Source organism: Nannobrachium achirus, assembly GCF_963921795.1.
Source record: "Nannobrachium achirus genome assembly, chromosome: 7".
Lineage (NCBI taxonomy): Eukaryota > Metazoa > Chordata > Actinopteri > Myctophiformes > Myctophidae > Nannobrachium > Nannobrachium achirus.
Window position 1 is genome coordinate 8,411,344 of NC_137816.1, and position 23,126 is coordinate 8,434,469.

The 23,126-nt window shown below is 42.5% G+C and overlaps 1 protein-coding gene across 1 annotated transcript in view; it reads right to left on the reverse strand.

Moving 5' to 3' along the window:
• Positions 1-23,126, reverse strand: part of fah (fumarylacetoacetate hydrolase (fumarylacetoacetase)) — a 36,861-nt gene extending 13,735 nt beyond the window's left edge. Inside the window, exons 1-10 of the mRNA XM_080730518.1 lie at positions 22,939-23,126; positions 22,183-22,293; positions 20,610-20,731; positions 19,994-20,043; positions 18,794-18,884; positions 16,734-16,831; positions 15,669-15,721; positions 13,426-13,525; positions 4,266-4,396; positions 1,496-1,571 (exon numbers count right to left, since the gene is read on the reverse strand). Coding sequence (XP_080586644.1) covers positions 1,496-1,571; positions 4,266-4,396; positions 13,426-13,525; positions 15,669-15,721; positions 16,734-16,831; positions 18,794-18,884; positions 19,994-20,043; positions 20,610-20,731; positions 22,183-22,293; positions 22,939-23,103 — 997 coding nt within the window. The 5' untranslated portion in view covers positions 23,104-23,126. The remainder of the gene's footprint in view (positions 1-1,495; positions 1,572-4,265; positions 4,397-13,425; positions 13,526-15,668; positions 15,722-16,733; positions 16,832-18,793; positions 18,885-19,993; positions 20,044-20,609; positions 20,732-22,182; positions 22,294-22,938) is intronic.

Below are 23,126 nucleotides of genomic sequence, written 5' to 3' on the forward strand. Positions count from 1 at the left end.
GTAGACACCAGTGTTTTTTTTGTTGAGATTCTGAAATCGTAACTCCCGAGTCCCCATCTTTAAACCAATCCAGGGACTTTGATTGGTGCAGGGCTGATCGGATTTTCACAGCAGATTAGGTGATCATCCCTAACCCTTAAATTCAACAAATTCTTTCAATGGACTAAAATCTTGTTTTATTTGATGGCCTTCCTGCCCTGGCATTTGGCCTTTGTGCCCTCAAAAAATTGACAACCCCAAAGGCCAAGTGGCCTTGCCCCTAAAATGACGAAATTCCAGGCCTGGTTGTGACCCATTAAAAATTGAAACAATGTAAACAATCATTTCCACTAACAGAGAAAAGTCTTTAGAACACTAGACTTACACATTGATAAGCTGTATAACTACTTGTTCAATACCACACAACTGAATGGCTGTGTGTGTGTGCGCACGCTTGTATGTGTGTGTGAGAGAGAGAGAGAGAGAGAGAGAGAGAGAGAGAGAGAGAGAGAGAGAGAGAGAGAGAGAGAGAGAGAGAGAGAGAGAGAGAGAGAGAGAGAGAGATAATTCGATAAGTGAAAGCATAATACAGTGTGTGGGAGGAGGAGTGAAATACAGCCTGTCAACTTAAATCTCACCCCAGGGAAAGTATAGGTGGTAAACTATTGAACACCGTAGAGAACGAAACGGAGAGAGATTGATATGGATAGAGAGAAAGAGAGGGCACATTATTAGATTAAGCTCTCAGACATAAACGGCATTAATAGTAACTCATTATCCTAGAAGGCCTCAGGGCCTTCACTTGTGTGTGTGTGTGTGTGTGTGTGTGTGTGTGCGTGCGTGCGTGCGTGCGTGCGTGCGTGCGTGCGCGCGCGTGCGTGCGTGTCAGAGAGGTAAGATTAGAACTAGGAGAGGCCATTGTCAGTGACGCGTGAGATGAGTGTGGAATGGTTAATGGTATCAAAGGCAGCACTGAGGTAAAGAATGAGGATGTTGAGTGAGCTGGTGTCAAAGGAAAGCAGAGCGTCATTAGTCACTTTTTTGAGGGCACTCTCTGTGCTATGTTTGGAGCGGAAAATGCATTGAAATTGTTCGCAGAGGTCATTTGTTTCCAGGTATGGTGGTGGTTTGGCTTGGAACGACATGTTCCACATTTGACAGAACAGAGTTGGAGCTGGAGATGGTAATTGTTATGGTAATAGCCGGGTTTTTGAGTAAGGGTGTGACAGCGCCAAGGTTTTGGGAGGAGAGACATGAGCAGAGGAAAGGGGGGAGTTTATAGTTTTAATGACTTGTGGGTACGGTGGTGGGGAGTGGGTCCAGGGAGCAGGCTGAGACCTTTACACCTGAAAGGTCACATCGTTCCATGGGGGAGGTGTGTGTGTGTGTGTGTGTGTGTGTGTGTGTGTGTGTGTGTGTGTGTGTGTGTGTGTGTGTGTGTGTGCGTGCGCGTGCGTCAACTGTTCATGTGTATGTTTGTGCGCCTGTAGTTTTACTTGTGCATGCATGGATGTACCTTTCAGTGACACAAACAGATTGATGTTGAAGGTAAAAGCATCGTCATGGCACAGGTAAGGCAGTGGCTTGGGGTCCTGGACAGGAAGAGGGAAAACAGGCAGTACATTGAGCACGAACTCTAGAAATACAGTGCTTCAACAGTGAATGTTTAAAGGACAACTTTGGTTTTTTACAACAAGGGTTCATATTTTAGATTGTAATTAAAGAATATAAAAGATGGGTGTTAAAATTGTTTCATTTACTTCTTTCTATTGTTTTAGAGATTCTTATTTCAGTGGTTGGGGGCATGCGTACAAATGGCTAAATATGTCATTTTACACATAATAAGCCCATTCCCAAGATACAACACAACCTTTCATGGTTGGATGTGACTTATGGGGGCTAGAAGTGTTACTGTAAATAGCAATAAAGAAACTGCTGGCTTACTGTGTCTAAAAATACATATTTAGTACATATTTAAATACCACTTGTACGCATGCCCCCATGCGTACGCATGCCCCACATTTTAGCATGGTAAACGCGATAAAACAATAGAACGAAGCAAATTAACTCATTTAGTGCCCCTGAAATTAACGGATTATAAAGTCCACGATGCCACCTTCAGGCTGGCATCACCACCGTTATCTTATTTTGAAGGCCAGAAGTCCACAGTGCAATCACTTCCGGTCTGACGTCATCGGGTCCTGCGCCGGAACCGATCCTTGTCCACGTGGAGTTGTGTAATGGCGGACCGGGAGCTTTTATACATGTATAACATAAGCGAGCATCTGCCTCCATCCTAGCTTCTAAAGTGTAGTTTTGAGATAATGGACATTAAAGATGAGATCCCCCGTCCACCTCAATGTTATGGATGGGACTATTTTGTGCTCGTGGAGCCGTGATGATGCGAAATCAGCGACGGATTTCGTCTCCGGACCTCCGGCCATTGTTCTCGGTAATGTATCCGCCGTTACAGTAATATATTACTTTTCACGAGTATACTCGGGATTGGCACCATGTGATACTCAAGTATTTTTCACGAGTCTTCTCGGGATTGGCACTATATGAGTTAAAACATTTTAACACTCACTTTTTATTTTCTCTAATTACAATCTAAAATATGAACCCTTGTTGTAAAAAGTTGTCCTTTAACACAAATGTTTAAAATAGCACTAATGTAGTCCGTTGTGTGTACTAACTAGTAAGACACCTGAGGGTGGAATGCGACCTCAGGGTGACATGCGACCTCGCCCTAAAGGGCGAGGTCGCGCCAATTCTTGACTATCTGGCCAACCACAGCGTTTCTCTGACGATTCTAGTTGTTATCATTCTGGGGGGAGTTTGTTCATGTTTTTGTGAGGGTATCAACCCTAGGAGACACGGGGAGAACATGCAAACTCCACACAGAAAGGCCCTATCGCCAACCCCACCTAGGGTGTGAGCGATAGGGCCTAAACATGGAGATGTGGAGAACACTATATATGAAGATAGTCCAGTCCATCATGTCATATGGGACTACCGTCATAGACAGTAGCCATTGTTAGGCCGGAGTCAATGGCTGTCTGTCTGACTGTCTGTACAGGAAGTGATGTCACATGACATACTTTTTATGCCCATATATGAGTCATTCTGTACCACATCTCCATGTTTAGGCCAAACAGGTTTGCTCCATTTCTCCATGTATAGGTCCAAATGACCTCGCCCTAAAGGGCGAGGTCGCGCCAATTCTTGACCATCTGGCCAACCACAGCGTTTCTCTGACGATTCTAGTTGTTGTCATTCTGGGGGGAGTTTGTTCATGTTTTTGTGAGGGTAACAACCCTAGGAGACACGGGGAGAACATGCAAACTCCACACAGAAAGGCCCTATCGCTCACACCCTAGGTTGGGTTGGAGATAGGGCTTTTCTGTGTGGAGTTTGCCTAAACATGGAGATGTGGTACAGAAGGACTCATATATGGGCATAAAAAGTATGTCATGTGACATCACTTCCTGTACAGACAGTCAGACAGACAGCCATTGACTCCGACCTAACAATAGCTACTGTCTATGACGGTAGTTCCATATGACATATTGGACTAGACTATCTCCATATATAGTGTTATCCACACCTCCATGTTAGGACTCATATATGGGCATAAAAAGGATGTCATGTGACATCACTTCCTGTACAGACAGTCAGCCATTGACTCCGGATTAACAATGGCTACTGTCTATGACGGTAGTCCCATATGACATATTGGACTAGACTATCTCCATATATAGTGTTATCCACATCTCCATGTTTAGACAGCCAATGACTCCGGCCTAACAATGGCTACTTTCTATGACGGTAGTCCCATATGACATGATGGACTGGACTATCTCCATATATAGTGTTATCCACATTTCGTGTAGCCGCCCTGTACAGGAAGTGATGTCACAACTCGCTGACATCACACTGACATCACAGAGGATACGGACGGTCACGAGGATACGGAAGGAAGGAAGGACACTCAAGTGACACGGTTCTTCAGAGTATATGCGACCTTCGGTCGCAATTAACACTGACTTAGATCAGTTCATAGTTCTTCTCTACTGGAAAGACGTTGTTATATTGAAAAAAGTAAAAATGGTCAGAAATCGTATATCTATGATTGCCATTACATGTGATACCACTCTTTGTGGTATTGAATATTAGCCCTGGAGGTGATATTATATACTGTAGGTACGTGTGGGCACCCATGTGTTGGTTCCCCCAGTACAAATAGGTGAAAAATGCACATCTGCATTGATGAGTGCAGGTCTGACCTGGACGGCGTTGGGCACAGCAAAGGGCATCAGGGCCTCCATGGGGACCACCCAGGGAGAGATGGTGGTCCCAAAGTTCTTCCCCAGGAATGGACCCAGTGGAACGTACTCCCAAGCTTGGATATCCCGCGCTGGAACAAAACACACACGCACGCACGCACTCACGCACGCACGCACGCACGCACGCACGCACGCACGCACGCACGCACGCACGCACGCACGCACGCACGCACACACACACACACACACACACACACACACACACACACACACACACACACACACACACACACACACACACACACCAACATTGTAAAGATGGTGGCACATCTAGAGTCCGGCACGTCTTCTACTTCAAATAACTTTGATATTGTCAACCAGTCCAACATCATGGTCGAGAAATTGGTGTCCCACCTGAAAATCTATTTGGTGTTTACTAAAGAGCTGGAGGAATGGGGAGACACCTGTTACTTGAAAAACACTCTATATAAAGTATTATTATGAGAATAGATAGAGCTATACCATTTTAACACCCACGGAGCCAAACACGTTCAGTAATGAGATAAGGCCACTGGAGGTCGCTGTGCCAAAAATCAGTTATCCCGTTGAGGAACGACATAAAGGGTTAACTGTGCAGCGTGCAGCTGCGCGCATGCTATGTGCCCTGTGAAAGACCCTGGTCCATACGTCATACCGTGGCTCGCACAGAAACAAAATGGAGGATCTAGGCTGCATACACTTCCATTCTATTGCTGAAACATAAAAACAGCTTTATCTATGAATAAGGTGCAAAGAACGCCAGGGAAGCAGAGATCTGCCTGTTTTCACGGCGACACTTTACTGCGATGGTCGGCCCCGGTTTTGGATTGTTTGTAAACAAATGGATTATCTTCCTCAATCGTCAGTGGACACTCACGTGCACACGCACGAAGCTTCCGAGGCTCTTCAAAATAAAGCGTAAGTGAACGACGGCAGCAGCAACAGCTAGAAATGTTAGAAACCTTGGCTTCCGTTGTGTTAAACAAAACACCTTTGGTTTGAACCCAAAAATATCACTTACAGCACATTTAATGTAAGTCCCAGATTATAGCTTCAACTGCCCTCCATGCAACCGATGAGTCCACATTCGTATGTGTGGTAGTTTGCACGGGGAAAATATGCTCTCTGGAGTTATAATAATAATGCACGGCAGTCATCAGAAAATCTCATTTTCAATTCTCATTGCTTCTCCATTCTCTCATGACTCTCTCTACTCTCACCCCGAGTTTCATCTACATCTGTCTGAACCAGTATTCTCAGCAGGACCGAGGCATGAGCCATCAGTCAGTCAGTGGCATGCTGGATCAATGAGCCGTGCAGACAGCGTCTGTGTTCCTGTCATCTGCTGTTCCTGTCTGCCGTGACCGTGACAGATGTACCTGTTGGGGACCGGTGACACGGTAGGGATGCTAACTCTTGACAAACGTGGAAAATACAAAACAAAGATGTTTAAAGACCAGCTGAGATGAAAAATAATGTTAGGCGAGCATATCATCCATGGCCATAATGGGGACATAGTTAACAATAGGTGCAAAGACAATGGGGGGCCTCTTTTAATCTTCATATCAAAAGTCTGTCCAATCTTAATTAACAAACACAGACACTGTAATCACACTAAACAATTTTAACCAATAAAATCATAACATGCAGTGATTCATTATGCTAGACACCAAGTTTCATTTAAATGAATAGGTGGTCATCATGTCATCAACAGTTCTACAGCTAGACACTAGATTCTGTTCATTAGAAACTTGGCAGACCGTGTTGCAAAACGAAACAACAATTCTCATGCTGAACAGTGATAAAATTGGTTTCTGAAAACATTTGAAGTGAGAAATAGGCAATGCAGTAAAAGAAACTTGCTTCTACCATGTAGATATTTGTTTTACTTTGTGGACCGACGTGATATTGAGACATGTCATGCTACTTGCCAATGCCCAAATCAGACCTCATAGCTGGGTTAAAATACCCTCAGACAGTCAACGTACGGGGGTTGCCTGCTCTGTTGCGCTTCGGCCCAAACAGGCAGGCCACTGTTTCACTAGAAAATACATCACGATATGTAAGCTGGTCTTTAAAGACACTTGTGTAGAATTGTTGTTGAATATATATATATATAGGCATAAACTGAAACATCATAGTGATGACATAGCCTATATTACAGCATATGAGTACATTCCAACAGTAACATCATCCTCTGAAATTCTCTTTGGCTCAATAAACCCCAGCATTTTGCAGGAGTATCTCGGCTGTGTAACTAATGAGGCAGCGGTTGGCCTTAACTGTTCTAATCTGGGTCCGCTATAACTCTCTAGCTCTGTGTCAACCCACAGAGGGATGGCTCATTGGCCCACAGTCATTCTCACATCCACTGGGAACATTTAAGAATGAGTTTTCAATTAAGTCAACGTTAATGAGAAGAGACGAGAGGGGAATGGAGAGGAGAGAGGCAAGAGATATGAGGTGAGGTGAGGTCAGGTGAGGTGAGGTGAGGAGAGTGCATTATGTTATAATAAATTACAGTACTATGTTAGAAACTGTGGATTGAAACCATTCATAGACTGGTGTGTTTGATGGAGTAGTTCAATAGTCACACGACTGCTTCAGCAGTCAAGCGCAAAATGGCACTCTTGTGAATTATTTCCCCGCAGCTGTGCATTCAGCATATGACACAGAGGCAGCCAATATCGTCGTTGTCGGGTGAAAAACGTGTATGTCCAAAACCGTTCGTTTTGCATTTATCATTTTAAAAATGATTTAAACTAGTGAAAACAGCCGATCTACAAGCACACAACGCCTCGCACCGCGAGGCGTTGTGTGCTTGTAGATCTGCTGTTTTCACTACTTTTGTGTGACGGCCTTGTACGATGAAGCAGGGATTTACTTTGCGAAAGAACGTACAAATTTGAAACTTGGAGATACGAGGTTTCCGCCCGACAACGACGATATGCTTCCTGAGAATACTGAGGCTTACTCGAGCATCTGAGCAAATGATGCTGGGCTTTTCTTCAAATAAATGGCCCTTGTCTGGAGGGTGGTTTGCTTACAGTGCAGGACACAATTTGATTTCTAGTCCCAAAAAAAGAAAAGAAAACCTGGTCTCCTTTTGCAGAAGAGGAGCTATTTCTCTTGAAGTCCTTAGACATGGCATTTCAGGATTTCACAATAGAACAACAATGCTTCCTACTAAATTTCACCACAACTGCTTCATACCACGGTATACTGTGCATGCAGCACACAGTGCCAGTCATGTGACTTGTAATATTATATGCAGTAATTGTGCCCGGGCCTCTGTGAGAGAGGGGCAGTGCTTCTATCTTCTCTTCACACCTCGGCTTGCCAAGCGCCATAAAAAAGTAATAGCCACTGCCACGCTCCACAGAATACTGTGGTTCCTGCCAATGGAATGAAAATAAAAGAATATAAAAAATAGAAGACCGTTGTAGTGCTGAAATGCCGCTTGCTATATACCCCCTTAAGAAATGTTCCTAAATCACAACCCGGCTAGGCGCTGGCGTGCCATGAGAGGTGCAGGCAGTTAACAGATTAGAGATTTCTTCAATATTTAACTAAGCGGAGGGGAGGAGGGGCTTTCGGAGGCAGTGTTGCAACAATAACACCAAGATAGCATTTTGCTCCAACTCAGCCGCCTCTCTTAGCCCTTGGCTGAGAGCCACTTAGCTCTCAGGAATGTAACGATTCTACAATGAAGAACTACCTTTAGGGAAATGTAGGCCTGACACTACAGATACTCAGGTCTTATCCCTATGCCCTGATTCTTCTCCCCCCGATTGCTGATGACATATACAGTAATGTACTGCCAAACTAGCTCTTCGGTCATCACTCATCCTCAAATGAACTGGGAATCAAGAGTCCATCTTTCCCCCGTATGTCGTCTGCCTCATGCAGGGGCCAAATTAAAGCTATTTGAATAACACATAGGGCTGACACAATTATTACATAATCGTCTAATCGCAATTATTTGACATAATCGCGATTATTTTTCATAATCGTCATAATCGTGTCCATGTTGAAAAATGTTCATATATCTTTTTTTAAGTAAAAAATAGTGGAAATAGCAGATCTACAAGCTCACAACACGTCGCATCGCGACGCGTTGTGAGCTTGTAGATCGGCTATTTCCACTATCAATGTTCTTTTTTAAGTGTAAAGTTGTCGAATATGTCAATAACTTCTTTGTATATTTAGGTTATGTGTCATATCTACCATGTGCAACTTGAAAGCCTAAAAGCCAAACAGAAATGTAATTTCGACTGTGTGTTTTTGTAATTTTCAATGACAAAAACACAATTAAATTGTTAATCGCAATTATTTCAGTGACAATGAATCGTCGTGTAAAATGTCATAACCGTGACACAGCCCTAATAACACGTTGTTCGATTAAAACTCCACACGGTGAGCATTTGGGAACTGAAGCCAGGTGATTGTCGGGTGAGACAGGAGGACAAGGGCACGAAGGTCTGTGAACTGGAGCAGCTCTCTGGTGGAACAGCCTCGTAGGAGGGCATTCACTCTGGCAGGCAGGGTGATTATCAGACCAGAGAGAGATCTAAAGCAGAGGGGCCTTCAATGCAGACTGCAGAGAGCTGTTTAAATAGACCTTAAAGTGTAACAATGCTTTAAATGACTGGCCCACATTCATCTTTTTTTTTAATACAAAAACAATCCCTGGCTTTAGATGACCGGCAGTTAAATTTAGGCCTAGAATTATTGAATGCTTTAACTATTGAAAAATAGCAGATATACAAGCTCACAGCGCGGCACCGAGTGCCGCGCTGCGAGCTTGTAGATCTGCTATTTTTTGAAAAAGTCGTGAAAATTTGTGCAAATCTTTGAATATATGTATTTTTAAAGCAAACGTTTGTAACTCGACGTTTTGCTTCTGGGGTGGTCCCTGGAACTAGATATGTTGAGATGGGGGTCCGTGGCCAGATAAATATCATTTTGGGGGTCCTTCACATGAAAAGGTTTGAGAACCACTGACATAGTAGTCTCTCAAGAACAGACTAACTGAGCTCCAGTTGAAGTGAAAAGGACCTTTTCTTTGACGATGGCTGGCCAGATTGCTGACATAGAAACATAGGTTTTTCAAAAAATCTTAGACTTAGAAGGATTCAAAAGACACACTAATTTTCACGATTTTTCAAAAATAGCAGATCTACAAGCACTCGGTGCCGCGCTGTGAGCTTGTATATCTGCTATTTTTCAATAGTTAAAGCATAAAATAATGATACACAATAATGTGTATTCAGACCTTAACCGTTAAGGGAAGGCATGAGAGAAGGATGAAGGGAAAAGAAGAAGCGGTGAGTGTGGACCAGACCCGAATAGGAGGGTTTGGGTAAAGGCGGAATAGGAGTGAATGAATGAAAGCGAGAGATTACTGAAGGTTTGCCTCCTCTAGATGTTTGCTGGTGAAATCAATCACGTATATTCCCAGACATTCAGTGGGGAGCTTTACTTGCCATTTACTATAAGGCAGCTGTAGCAAGCTATCCAGGGGAGGCCTTAGCTATGTTTCACCAGTTTCAATTGAAATGGGGCTCAGCCACCAGGGGGCCTCCAAGAGCTAGCCAGCAAGCCTTGTTCAACTTGCAACACACGTATAACACTTTTTAATAATCATATAACCTTGTTAATATAACGCCATTTAGGTCAAAGCTATAACATTATGTAGTGATATAATAATAATATATAAATAGCAGGCAGTCATTGACTATAAGTCAACTTCTGTGTGTGATTGTTGCGTGGCTACTGTGGCCTGGGTGTGCTGGCGGTGGTGTGGGGGGGCCTCATCAATAGCTCTTGAAACGGGCCTCCAGATTACTAAGGCCGCCCCTGAATCTATCTATCAATCAATCAATCAATCAATCAATCATCCATCATGGAAAACCAAATGAAAGGACCATACCGGTATTTTTTTTTTTATGTTTCAGCCTCACATACTGCCAATGTTTTGCAAAAAATACAGTACAGTAGGGTGTAGGCATCGGATTCCCTGATCGACAAGACAAGACAACAACATCGGCCTCACAGACTGGCCAAGCAATGTGTCATGTTTGTGTGTCTGCACCAATGCAGTATAAGTGGTAGTGTGCACAACAGAACTCCTATCCTTTACAGAGAAATACAAGAAATGTCTGTCTGTATCTGTCAGGGACATGCAGAGAATGTTAGAGAGGCAGGGGCTGACATTTCTAAAAGGGCCTTTTGGTGAAAATATCGAAAATAGCAGACCTCCAAGCTCACAATGCATCGTGAGCCTTTTCACACTGAACTAAGCATAATCAAGTCAATACTGGAGATGTGGCATACGGCAGGGATTTCTACACAGAGGGCAATTCTTTCAACATAAGATGCTGCGTTTCAAGTTCAGGAGAGTTTGGTCGAGGCAATTCTCTTGAATGCTGCCTTCAGGTATGGCATGGAAAGAGAGGCAAATTTGCATTTCTTTCACCATGGCAAAAACTGCATTCATGGTCTTGAGAGGGCACTTTTTAGAAGCGGGTAAAAGGGCAGGGGCTCAAGCCCCCTTTGATGTCTATGTGTGCACGTGCCTGGTATCTGTCTGTCTGCGGGTCTGTCTGTCACCGCTTTATGCCCACGTACGTCATCATCACAACGTCAACAGTTGTTTATGACACCAAGGATCCCTGTATCTCAAGATTTAGTTGATCGTCGTATGGTAGTAGCAGGGTTCCCACGGTCATGAAATTCCTGGAAATATTTTGAAATTTGAAAAATATTTTTCCAGTACTGGAAAAGTTTTGGAATTGATCAAGGGTCCTGGAAGGTCCTGGAAAAAATAGCTATGCATTGTCTTTGGTTATTGATTTTGTTAATACCTCTGAAATGACAAATTAAACATTGGCCAAATTGTCAAATACTAGAAGCTGGGCCGCCCTTCGGGCGGCCCAGCGTCTAGTCGGCGACCTGGCCAACTCGGGAACGATGTAAATAGGGAATGAATGCCCCGCCCTTTAATGCAAACCCCATTATACCTGTTGTCATAGGACCCGTTTTGACCATCTGTTTGCCTGTGTCCATTTATGCCCATATATGGAGATATCTGTATCTGTCTGTCTGTCGGCGTCCATTTTATGTCCATATATGGAGATCACTGCAGATATAGTTCTGGGTCCATTTTATGCCCATATATGGAGATATCTGTCTATTTGCGTCCATTTTATGCCCATATATGGAGATCTCTGTATCTGTCTGTCTGTGTCCCTTTATGCCCGTATATGGAGATATCTGTTTATCTGCGTCCATTTTATGCCCATATATGAGATCTCTGTCGCTTTTTGTTTGTTTGTTTCTTCTTTAAGCAGAATACACAGCCTGCTTATTTATGCCCATATATGGAGATCTCTGTATCTGTCTGTCTGTGTCCCTTTATGCCCGTATATGGAGATATCTGTTTATCTGCGTCCATTTTATGCCCATATATGAGATCTCTGTCGCTTTTTGTTTGTTTCTTCTTTAAGCAGAATACACAGCCTGCTTAAATCTGCATCATTCAAGTCATCCTCCCAGTCCCACGCTTTGTCGCTTGTCTTATGTTTGTCTTTGTCTCTTTTATTTTCTTTTTTGGAGCGGACCCCATGAATGCCCCACCCTTTAATGCAAACCCCAATATACCTGTTGTCATAGGACCCGTTTTGACCATCTGTTAGCCTTTGTCCCCACCCTTTAATGCAAACCCCAATATACCTGTTGTCATAGGACCCGTTTTGACCATCTGTTTGCCTTTGTCCCCTTATGCCCATATATGGAGATCTCTGCACACACAGTACCGGTTGCGGAAAACTCTGATGTCAGACATCAGCTCCCCATTCGGGGATTCATTTTATGCCCATATCTGGAGAACGCGCGTGCCGGTGGGAAGAACGGTTCTCGAGATTCACATACATACATACACATTCACAGAGATTTTTTGTTGACTCATGCGGCGTACGTGATGTCAGAGCCTTTTATGAAGTGATGTCACAATGAGTCAGCGATTGTGCCGATTTCCTCAGGAACAGCCTGATGTCAACAATCAGCTCCGCGTAAGGAGATTCCGAACGTTTCGCGCCGCTTCGGGAAAACCGCATGCCGAGTCGGGCCGAGGCCCGGCACTGCACTCCGCGCCGCGGCGGGGAACGCGCGTGCCGAATCTGAAGCCGGTGGGACGAACGGTTCTCGAGATACGCGGATTACATACACACAGAGATTTGTCGCATTTATAGATAGATTAGAGGCAGAAATTGAGAAAATAGCAGATCTACATGCTCACAACGCCTCGCGTTGCGAGGCGTTTTGAGCATGTAGATCGGCTATTTTCACAATAAAACCGTGTTATACAAAATTCCTCTACTCTTAGTGCTCGTCAGGGTGCCTGGGTCCCCAGTTCAAATATGATTATTTCGTGGGTCACTCCACATAGGAGTAAGCGACTCGTTATTGAGCCGAATTATTGTTATATAGTCCTGGAAATCGGGTTAAATATTCTGGAAAAGTTTTGGAAAAGTTTTGGAAATTAATTGGTAAACACAACAGGTATGCATTCCCAACTTGCATGGTTTTGGACTTCCTTTGGCCCAGAGAGAACTAGGCAGCCACTAGTCTCGCGTGGCCAGACTGTTGCCTCCGCGATTTGAGCAAAGCTCCCGGCATACAGTCTGGCAAACGGAAATAGAAACGATGAGTGCGAGATAAAGCGGATGTGACGCAACCGCTCCCTTGGTGCAGTAGCAATAACGTCCTACTGGAAGCGTTATGTCTCCTTTCAATATTTTTTGGGGCGTTATTTCGTCTTTCTCTGGTGTTATTGGTGTTACTTCCATGATGTTTTCAAACGTTTTCTTAAACTATACACCCATAACAAGAATAGGCCGCTCGAATGACTTTGTCTGAGCTATTGTGTTTCTGTTATGTTTCCAATGGGACTACAGTTCAGTGCAGCACTGGCTACTTCCGATACTCGCCGTTCGGGAGCTGCCGTTCCAGACTATATATAGCATTCGGAGATTGTGGAATAGTTGTCTGGCTACGCGAGACTAGGCAGCCACAAACACATTCTGAAATGGACGGTGTTTGTTGTGTCGAGAGGCCTTACCACTCCAGTCATTCATCATCACCATGCCAAAGATGTGTTCATGGGCTTTCTCTATGGGGATGGGCTCTCCGAGGCGGTTGCCGTCTCCTACAAAGAAGGCCTAGCAGGACAAAAAATACATATGAGTGAAAGTTTGTTTTTGAATGCATTTCTCCTCAGTACATTGTTGGACATTTAGTTTGATTGATTGATTGATTGATTGAATACTTTATTAGTCTAAATTTAGACAGCACGGAAGTACAGAAAAACACTTGGGCTAAAGTGGGATAATTTAGGATAATACAAAAACGTCCGGGGGTCTTGTTTCCATTGTGGTCTGTAGTAGGGCATTCACGAATAGTGATTTTTAGTATTCAAATTATTCTACCTCAAAGTATTCGAATAGTCGAATATTCGTCAGGACTGGCCAAATCGTCAGAGGCGTTACGAGGCGTTGTGAGCATGTAGATCAGCTATTTTCACAATATTTATCTGTGGAACCGAGTCACATTAAATGTAATACCTACAATTCAAAGTGCTTGTCAGGGTGGGGGTCCCCAGTTCAAATATGTTTATTTTGGGGGTCACAGCCTAAAAAGGTTTGAGAACCCCTGGTATAGAGCATTAACAAATTCATTAACCAGGGGCATTGACAACTCATTCTTATGACTTCCTATCTAGCCAAGCTTTATAAACTATACATTTTTTAAAGAAAAAAAATAAAAAATAAAATGTGAATATTCGACTTCGGTGAACAACGTCGAATAGTGACTTTGATATTCGAATATTCAAATATTCGAATATTTGGTGAATGCCCTAGCCCTAGTTTGTAGTAATGTCCTCAGATGCACTGTAAAATTGTGTAAAATTGTGTTTTAATTTAGTGTACACATGTAACCAAATGGACCTGTAGTTACAGTTGAAAAAAAATATATATAGTGAGGATTTTACTGTGTATAGTTTAAAAACAACAAAAGAGATGATAATATATATGTATGCGGGGGTCAGCAACCCGTGGTTCTAGAGCCGCATGCGGCTCTTTAGTGCCGCCCTAGTGGCTCCCTGGAGCTTTTACAAAAATGCATGAAAATGAAAAAAAAAAAAAAAAATGTTTTAGCGATTTTTTTATCGTCACTGTCGGGCAGAAACCTTGTATCTCCAAAGTAAAGCCCTGCTTCATCATACAAGACTGACGCACAAAAGTAGTGAAAACAGCCAATCTACAAGCACACAACGCCTCGCGGTGCGAGGCGTTGTGTGCTTGTAGATTGGCTGTTTTCACTAGTTTAATTCATTTTTTAATGATAAATACAAAACGAAGTTTTGGACATAAAAGGTTTCCAGCCGACAACGACGATATATAAGGCTTTTATAATTTTTTTGCGGCTCCAGACAGATTTGTTTTGGTTTTTTTTGGTCCAATATGGCTCTTTTAACATTTTGGGTTGCCGACCCCGTCCTAGGGATACTCGGAGGTACTACAGGGGGTACGGTAAGCGAGAGAAAGTGGAAAATGAAAACAACTTTTACTGTTGCGTTAAATAATGAAACATCAAGAAACTCTGTGTGAACCATGCTTTGCTGATCTGTGAAGTTTTAAACCAAATGAAATCAATAACTTGACTAGCAGAACTGTTACTGAGTAGAAAGTAGTATTATTTGCCCTTAAGCTGTTTCATTTTGAACATATTTACTTCAACCTTTTTTATGTCGATATTGTCAATGTAAAATTCAGTAGTCTGATAAAGGGGTACATGGATTCAGAAAGCAGGGAAAGGGTTACAGAAGTCAAAACCGTTTTTGAGCACCACTGATATACTAACGTCACCTTTTTCATTTTTTTCACTGCCTACATGCTCTTTTTAAAAGTAAAAAAAAAACTATATCAATAGAGTTTTTCAAAATAAAAAATATGTCATAATAAAACCCAAATCCATGTATTCGAGGGGGAAACAATTAATTTAAGATGTAATGAAAACAGCCCACAACACGTCACATCTCGACTATTTTCCCTGGGGAGAAATCAAATTCCTTTTTGGGTCTCGAGCTAAAAGGTTTGGGAACCACTGCACTAAACTACAGTGTTAGACACAGTACTCCACCATACAGTACTGTACTATATATGGTTAGTGAAGCGTCATTTAATTAAAATGTTGTATATCTTCAGAAAGGCATTTCAGGACCCTTCCGAGGTGCCACCCTCAGACAATACAAACTGGTTAACATGACCTCAGGTGGTTAGGTTAGATAAATGCTGTATTCACCATTTCCAACTCAATGTCCAGTTGTTTTGATGGTCCAAACACGGGAGGCAGGGCTAGGAGAAGAGACAAAAGAAACATGTTCTTCCCTCAGCTCAGTGTGTGTGTGTGTGTGTGTGTGTCTGTGTGTGCGTGCGTGCGTGCGTGCGTGCGTGCGTGTCTACAGATGTGTGTGAGTAGGGCTGGGCGATAGGGATACAATGTAACATAATCATATTTTTTTTTACCAAATACCTCGATATGATATTGCAACAATAATATCATGTTGTGGAAAATATCTTCTTTTGTTTTACATTTTCAAAAATAACAGATCTACAAGCTGTTGTGTAGACTGACAATATGTGATGAAAATATAAAATTTGTCTTAAAGCAGCACTATGTAACCTTGCTGTTCTACACTTCATATCACAATATTCCGATATCAAAAATCCCAGACAATATCTAGTTCTCATACGACAGTATCAATATAATATCATGGATATATTGCCCAGCACTACATGTGAGTGAATAATAATGGGTCAGGCAGGGGCGTCACAAGGGGTAGGAAAGTGGGACTGAGTCACCAGGGCCCAAGGTGGAGGGGCCCTAGTAACTTTAGCTATTGAAAAATAGCAGATCTACAAGCTCACAGCGTGGCACCGAGTGCCACGCTGCGAGCATGTAGATCTGCTATTTTTGAAAAGTCGTGAAAATGTGTGCAAATCTTTGAATATATGTATTTTTTAAGCGAACATTTGTAACTCAAATTTTGCTTCTGGGGTGTCCCTGGAACTAAATATTTTGAGATGGGGGTCCGTGGCCAAATACATATAATTTTGGGGGTCCTTCACATGAAAAAGTTTGAGCGTCACTGACATGGAAACATAGGTTTCTTGCACACATTTTCACAATTTTTCGAAAATAGCAGATCTACAAGCTCGCAGCGCGGCACTCGGTGCCGCGCTGTGAGCTTGTATATCTGCTATTTTTCAATAGTTAACATTCATGGTGGGGGGCCCACAGTGAATCCTTGTACCCAGGGCCCAGAATTTGGTGTGACGCCCCTGGGTTCAGGTAGCAGGTTCTTACTGGGGTCAGGTCTCATCTGGCCTGAGGGTCTGCGGATGGGCGTTCCGGACACCACCACAGAGGATGCTCTGCCATGATACCCCACTGGTAGCCTCAACCTGTGTACACACACACACACACACACACGCACACGCACACACACACACACACACACACACACACACACACACACACACACACACACACACACACACACACACACACACACACACACACACACACCACACCCAGGGACATGCAGAGAATGTTAGAGAGGCAGGGGCTGAAATATTGAAAATAGCACACCTCCAAGCTCACAAAGTCAGCTATTTTCTGTACTTATTCATGGTCTGGAGAGGGCACTTTTTACAGACAGGTAAAAGGGCAGGGGCTAAAGCCCCCTTAGGTGTCTATGTGTGCACGTGCCTGACAACACCAGTGTTCATTTCCTCGACTAAAACTATGAAGAAAAATGCTCTCGACTACCCTTTTTCACTGACGAAAACTAAATAAAAAGCTAAGCTATGATGACTAAATGATGACTAAAACTAAGACTGACTATATTTACAATTTCATCAACAAATAAAAACTAGACTAAAATGTTACAGAGGAACTAGTGGAGTAGAGATCCAGTAGAGCTAAAAGACAAGTCAGTTTATGTTTGGTTGCGCTTGGGTGTTGCGCTCTGAAAACAGCAGATCTACAGATGCAACCATTACAATGCCATCAAGGCTTGCCAAAATACATTTTAGTAGACAAAATCAACTGTAGATTTAGTGGACTAAAATCCAATGATATTTATTCGAAAACCAGGCTAAAATATGACTAAAACTAAATGACATTTTATTCAAAAGACTATGACTAGTAAAAAAGTAAAAAAAAAATTTAAAAAAGAAAGCTGGCAATATCAACTCTGGCACACACCACACGGGCACAAAACAGCTCAGCACAACTGCCATGCCTCAAGCACTATCTCCTGCCAATCACCGGCGTAGAAAAATATTCTGCTTGTCAGACTCACAGAGAGGAAGAGTGTGCGAGAGGGGAGTGAAAGAATGATGCCCTTTCTCACCTTAGCATTCCTCCCATGAGAGGGCAAGGAATAAATGAGGCCTGGATGTGCTGTGTGACTGAGGTATGCCGGAGAAAATGCTCCGAGGGGGATGGTGCAGGTTTTAAATGCAGACTGATGCTCTGAGGCCCAAATCAATTAAAGAAACCTTGTAGCACTGTGTCTACCCACCTCCTTGCTTTATATCACTTAAATCACTACACAGCATGTCTACACTCATGTCATCAACATGGATCAGGAAGATTTTGGAAAAACAAATTTTTGCCCTATTTGTGGAGATAACGGTCGCTTATCTCCCGATTAGGGAGTCTTACTGGTATCACTGCTCACACAAAGGCTGGGACAATGTGTTGGTGTTTAGCTCTCAATGTGTAGGTGAGCAGTAGAGATGAATTACGGTATTCCATATAGCAGGGGTGGGCAACTTTGATGATGGAGAGGGCCACTAAATTTCCGTAATTAATGCCCTACTTTGTCATTCTATGTCACACAAAAGTAGCAAAAATGGCCGATATACAAGCTCAAAGCGCGTCGCACTGCGAAGCGTTTTGAGCTTGTATATCGGCTATTTTTGCTATTTTTTAATTGGAATCCTGAATAATTTTTTAAGTGGAATTATGAAAAGCATTGTTTTTAATTTAATTTCAAATGCATTTAGTTATACTTTCAACTTAAATACAAATATATTGGACATAAAAAAAAAGACAATACAATTTAAAACTAGTCATTAAGCTACTAATAGACTGAAGTAATTAAAGCGGGTCATGTTTGCATGTATGGAATTGTAACAGCTGGAATCAATAATAATTGGTATTCCAATATTAACCTGCTGAGGGCCGCATTATGTGAAGGTGGGGGCCGCATGTGGCCCCCGGGCCGCCAGTTGCCCATGTGTGCCATATAGGTTTACAGCCTGCCCTGTTCATTCTGTTCATTTGTCTGCTTTGCTGTCACTCGGTCGTAACCGTTTTTCTTGTTTAGGTTTTTTCCCGTTTGTTTGATGCCATACCAGTTTGGCATCAAGGCGTTCTCCTTCCCCCTGAACATGATGCCAACGTTGGTGGCGTGATCCCTGGACGAGTAGAAATCGGTGTAGTCACCTGTGGAAAAAGTACACTGACATTAAAAAAACTGTCTGCTTTTTGAAGCGGTGAAAGCTGCTTCCAAGGAGTGGCTTTGTGTGTCCCATGTCCATATATGGTCATTTCAGTCCAGAATGAACAGGTTTTATCAAAAACAAAATGTGTGTCCCATGTTCATATATGGTCATTTCAGTCCAGAATTAACAGGTTTTATCAAAAACAAAATGTCTGTCACCTCATGTCCATATATGGTCATTTCAGTCCAGAATTAACAGGTTTTATCTGTCCCGTACGTCCAGAATATGTGTGTAGTGTCCGTCCCGGTCTGATGATTGGATACTTTGAGGATTGGTCAAGCTTCACATGACAATTCGGCTCTCCAGATAAAATCATTCATTCATTTAGAATATAAAGAATGTATAGATCACAGAGTTCATAACTCTAGAACACATAGAATAAAAGTTCACCGCTTCACTTCAAACCGAGGTTTGATTTTTAAATATTTAGTGTTCTGAAAACGTTTCAGTTTGTTACAGATAGTTTGTAGTTTGTTATCACCCGTCTGATACTAAAATCACATACCAAAACTGAGACTAAAACTACAGCCAGAAATGGAGCTCTTGCGATTATTGCTGTTGAACAGCGCCCCCGTGTGCTGAACAGCCAGAACTTTATCTCCCCCTGACTTTAATAGCATGAACTGCATGAACCTGGCTTTGTTTGGATTATATTGAAGGGTAGGACATGCATGGTCACACACAAGTGAAAGTGAAGTCTCTCCTAACTTAAACACAGCTGAAAGACCCCAAAGAATTGCTCAGGAAATTATCAATTTCCATATGCAGCGCTGAATTTAAGTGAAGCTTACACAGTAAAAAGGTGTTCATTTATCCATTTGTAGCTATGAGAGAGAGTGTACACAAGTCACATTTGTACACTCGCTGAGTTAAATTAAACTCAGGATTTTACAGTGTATGTCTCCATTGAGTGAGAGGTGCCGGTGGTAGTGCTTGGGTCAGTGACTATGACTTGCCGACAGTCAGTGACAGTGATTTATTTTACAGTATGATAGACAGTCACAGTACTGACAACATAAGTTATGGGGTCAAGCTGCAAGAGACACTCACCAATTTCTGCTGGAAGATGCATCATGGCTGAAGCCTGATGGACAAATGCTCTAGGGGGGGACAAATACATAACTTTAGTAAAGTAATAAACTTTTGAGTATTCATAGTACGTACCGTCTCGCAGGAACGATTCATAAAACTGGTCAATAACTCACCCAGAGTCAATTAACCAACCAGCGTAACAGCCAGGCAATCGACGATTAAGTCAAACAGTTGACGAGCCAAAGAGTGAAACCTATGATCTGAATAGCCATTCTTTTACTTTACCTCTATCCAACTTCTAGTGGGTGAAATTATAATGAAATTGAACTGTTCCTTGTTTTGCTAGGGACCCCCTCAGGGACCCTGCTTTGAGAACCCCTGGACTACAGCATTGGTTATCAAACGTTTGGCCACAGGCCCCCATGATTCTGAGAGAAATGGAAGCAAATGGACTGGTAAGGGTCGACTCGATTTGGTTCCATTTCCAAATCTGGTTCCACTGGTTCCCAGCTTCCCACTATCAATCATTTGGCTGGGGGGACCCCCCTGGAACCACCTCAAGGACCCCTGGGGGTCCCCGTAACCCCACCTGGCCTACTAGCAGAAGACAGTGTGAGTCAGTGGACTGACTGACCTGCTGCGCATGCTGACATCATCCCGCAGCGTGGTCTCATTGGCTGACAGCAGGAGCTGTACGGTTCTCCTGGCCTCTCTCCATGCCTCGTAACCCAGAGCCATGAACGCATTCAAGGTAGGCTGGTAGCAAGCAGAGGGGAACAATGTTAGTGTTGATTCTAGAATGTATTTGTAGAAGATTATATGTGTTGCAAGATAGTGTGGTCAACATCTACCATCGTCTTGATGAGTGTAAGCCAGGGGTGGGCAACTTTGATGATGGCGAGGGCCACTATATTTCCACCTTCACTCCAGAGGGCCACATTGCATATTGCTACGTGCTCATACTGCGATGCGTTTTGAGCTTGTAGATCGGCTATTTTTGCCTCTTTTGAATTGGAATCCTGAATTATTTTTTGTTATTTTTTATTTGGAATCCTGAAATGTAACATTTTGATTCAATTTCAAACGCATTTAGTTATATACTCATGTTAACTTCATGAACCTAAATACAAATACATTGGACATATTAATACTATTTTAATACTACTATACTAGTCATTAAGCTACTAATATAGACTGAGGGAATTAAAGCAGGTCATGTTTGGAATTGTAACAGCTGAAATCAATAATATATCAGTATTCCGGTATTAACCGGAGGGCCGCACTAAGTGAAGGTGGGGGGCCGCATGTAGCCCCCGGGCCGCCAGTTGCCCATGCATGGTGTAAGCCTATGGGAGAAGAATTTTGTCTGGCTCCCTCCATAGGCACCTCTATATCAAATGGTTGGTTCCATAATATTTGGGGGATGAATGGAATAGACACAGGCTCTCAGACAAGTCCTGCACCCTTTTGTAGCCTATAATTCACTATGGAAGCCAAATAGGCTGGCTGTACAAATTGTGTCCACAATACTGGGAGTAGGCATATATTACTCACAGTATGACATCCCATTTAGAACGGGTACACATTATTGTGTATCATTATTTTATGTTTTAACTCTTAAAAAATAGCAGATATACAGAGTGCCACGCTGCGAGCTTGTAGATCTGCTATTTTTGAAAAATCGTGGAAATTTCAATTTTGACCCGATTCTATAAGTGTCTTTTGAATCCTTCTAAGATGTTTTGAAAAACCTATGTTTCTGTGTCAGCAATCTGGCCAGCCATCGTCAAAGAAAGGTCCTCTTCACATAACTGGAGCTCAGTTAGTCTGTTCTTGAGAGACTACTATGTCAGTGGTTCTCAAACCTTTTCATGTGAAGGACCCCCAACATGATATTTATTTGGCCATGGACACCCATCTCAAAATATTTAGTTCCAGGGACCACCCAGGAGCAAGATTTGAGTTACATACGTTCGCTTTGAAAATACCGTACATGCAGGATAGTCAAAGAGTTGCACACATTTTCACAACTTTTTCAAAAATAGCAGATCTACAAGCTCGCAGCGCGGCACTCGGTGCCGCGCTGTGAGCTTGTATATCTACTATTTTTCACTGGTTAAAGCATTCAATAATTCTAGACCTAAATGGGTTATTAAAGGAAGAAAACGCAATGTAACGTGGTGGTCATACAAATCCATGAACAATACCTGGTCAAAGACATCTTGATGTCCAGAAAGCACTGGTCCTCTGAACAATGTCTTTATCGCAGTCAGGTCCAGTATATGATCTCCAATAGCAACCCCAATCCGGTGTCTGGGCTGAGAGAATCAAGAAAAAACAAACACTTCCGTCAGTGGTGTAAAGTAACTAAGTACTTTGAGGTATTTTTTTTTTACTTTACTTGAGTATTTCCAATTTCCAATACTTTTACTTCTACTCCACTAAAACTCGGATCCTAAATATTGTGCTTTTATACTCCACTACAATTATTTGAAACTAGTAACTAAAGTTTTTACTTTGTAGATATAAATTATATTATTATAAAACATACATAAACGAATTTAGCCCTATTTTATAGCTAGGCTATTTGAAAATAGCAGATCTACAAGCTCACAACGTGTCGCATCACGCTGCGAGTTTGTAGATCTTCTATTATTTTCAAACATTTTGTACTTTTACTTTTGGTACTTTAAGTACATTTTGATACCAATACTTTTGTAGCCTACTGTCTTTTACTCGCAAGTACATTTTGAATTCTGGATTTCTATATTCTAGTATTGATACTTTTACTTATAGTAGCCTAAAACATGTGAGTACTATTTCCACCACTGGACATTAGCCACATTTGTTCTTGTTTCAAATACAGATACATTTGTGTGTCCAGTCAATGGAACATTCCGTCACTGTGTGTAAAACCAAAGTCCACTTTCTTTCATGCACAATCAACACGGTAGCCTACTTACGTTATCCGGCGTGGAAAACACTCCATAAGGTAGATTGTGATAGGAGAAGTCGGACTTTTCGTCAACTTTTATGAAGGACATTTTCAGATTGCAGTTGTGCTCGGGGATACTTCTCAGAGTTAGAAGCAGCGTGAGTAACCGCTTCCAGATGTTGACCGCAGCCATTGGACAGGCCCGCCTCCGTCTGG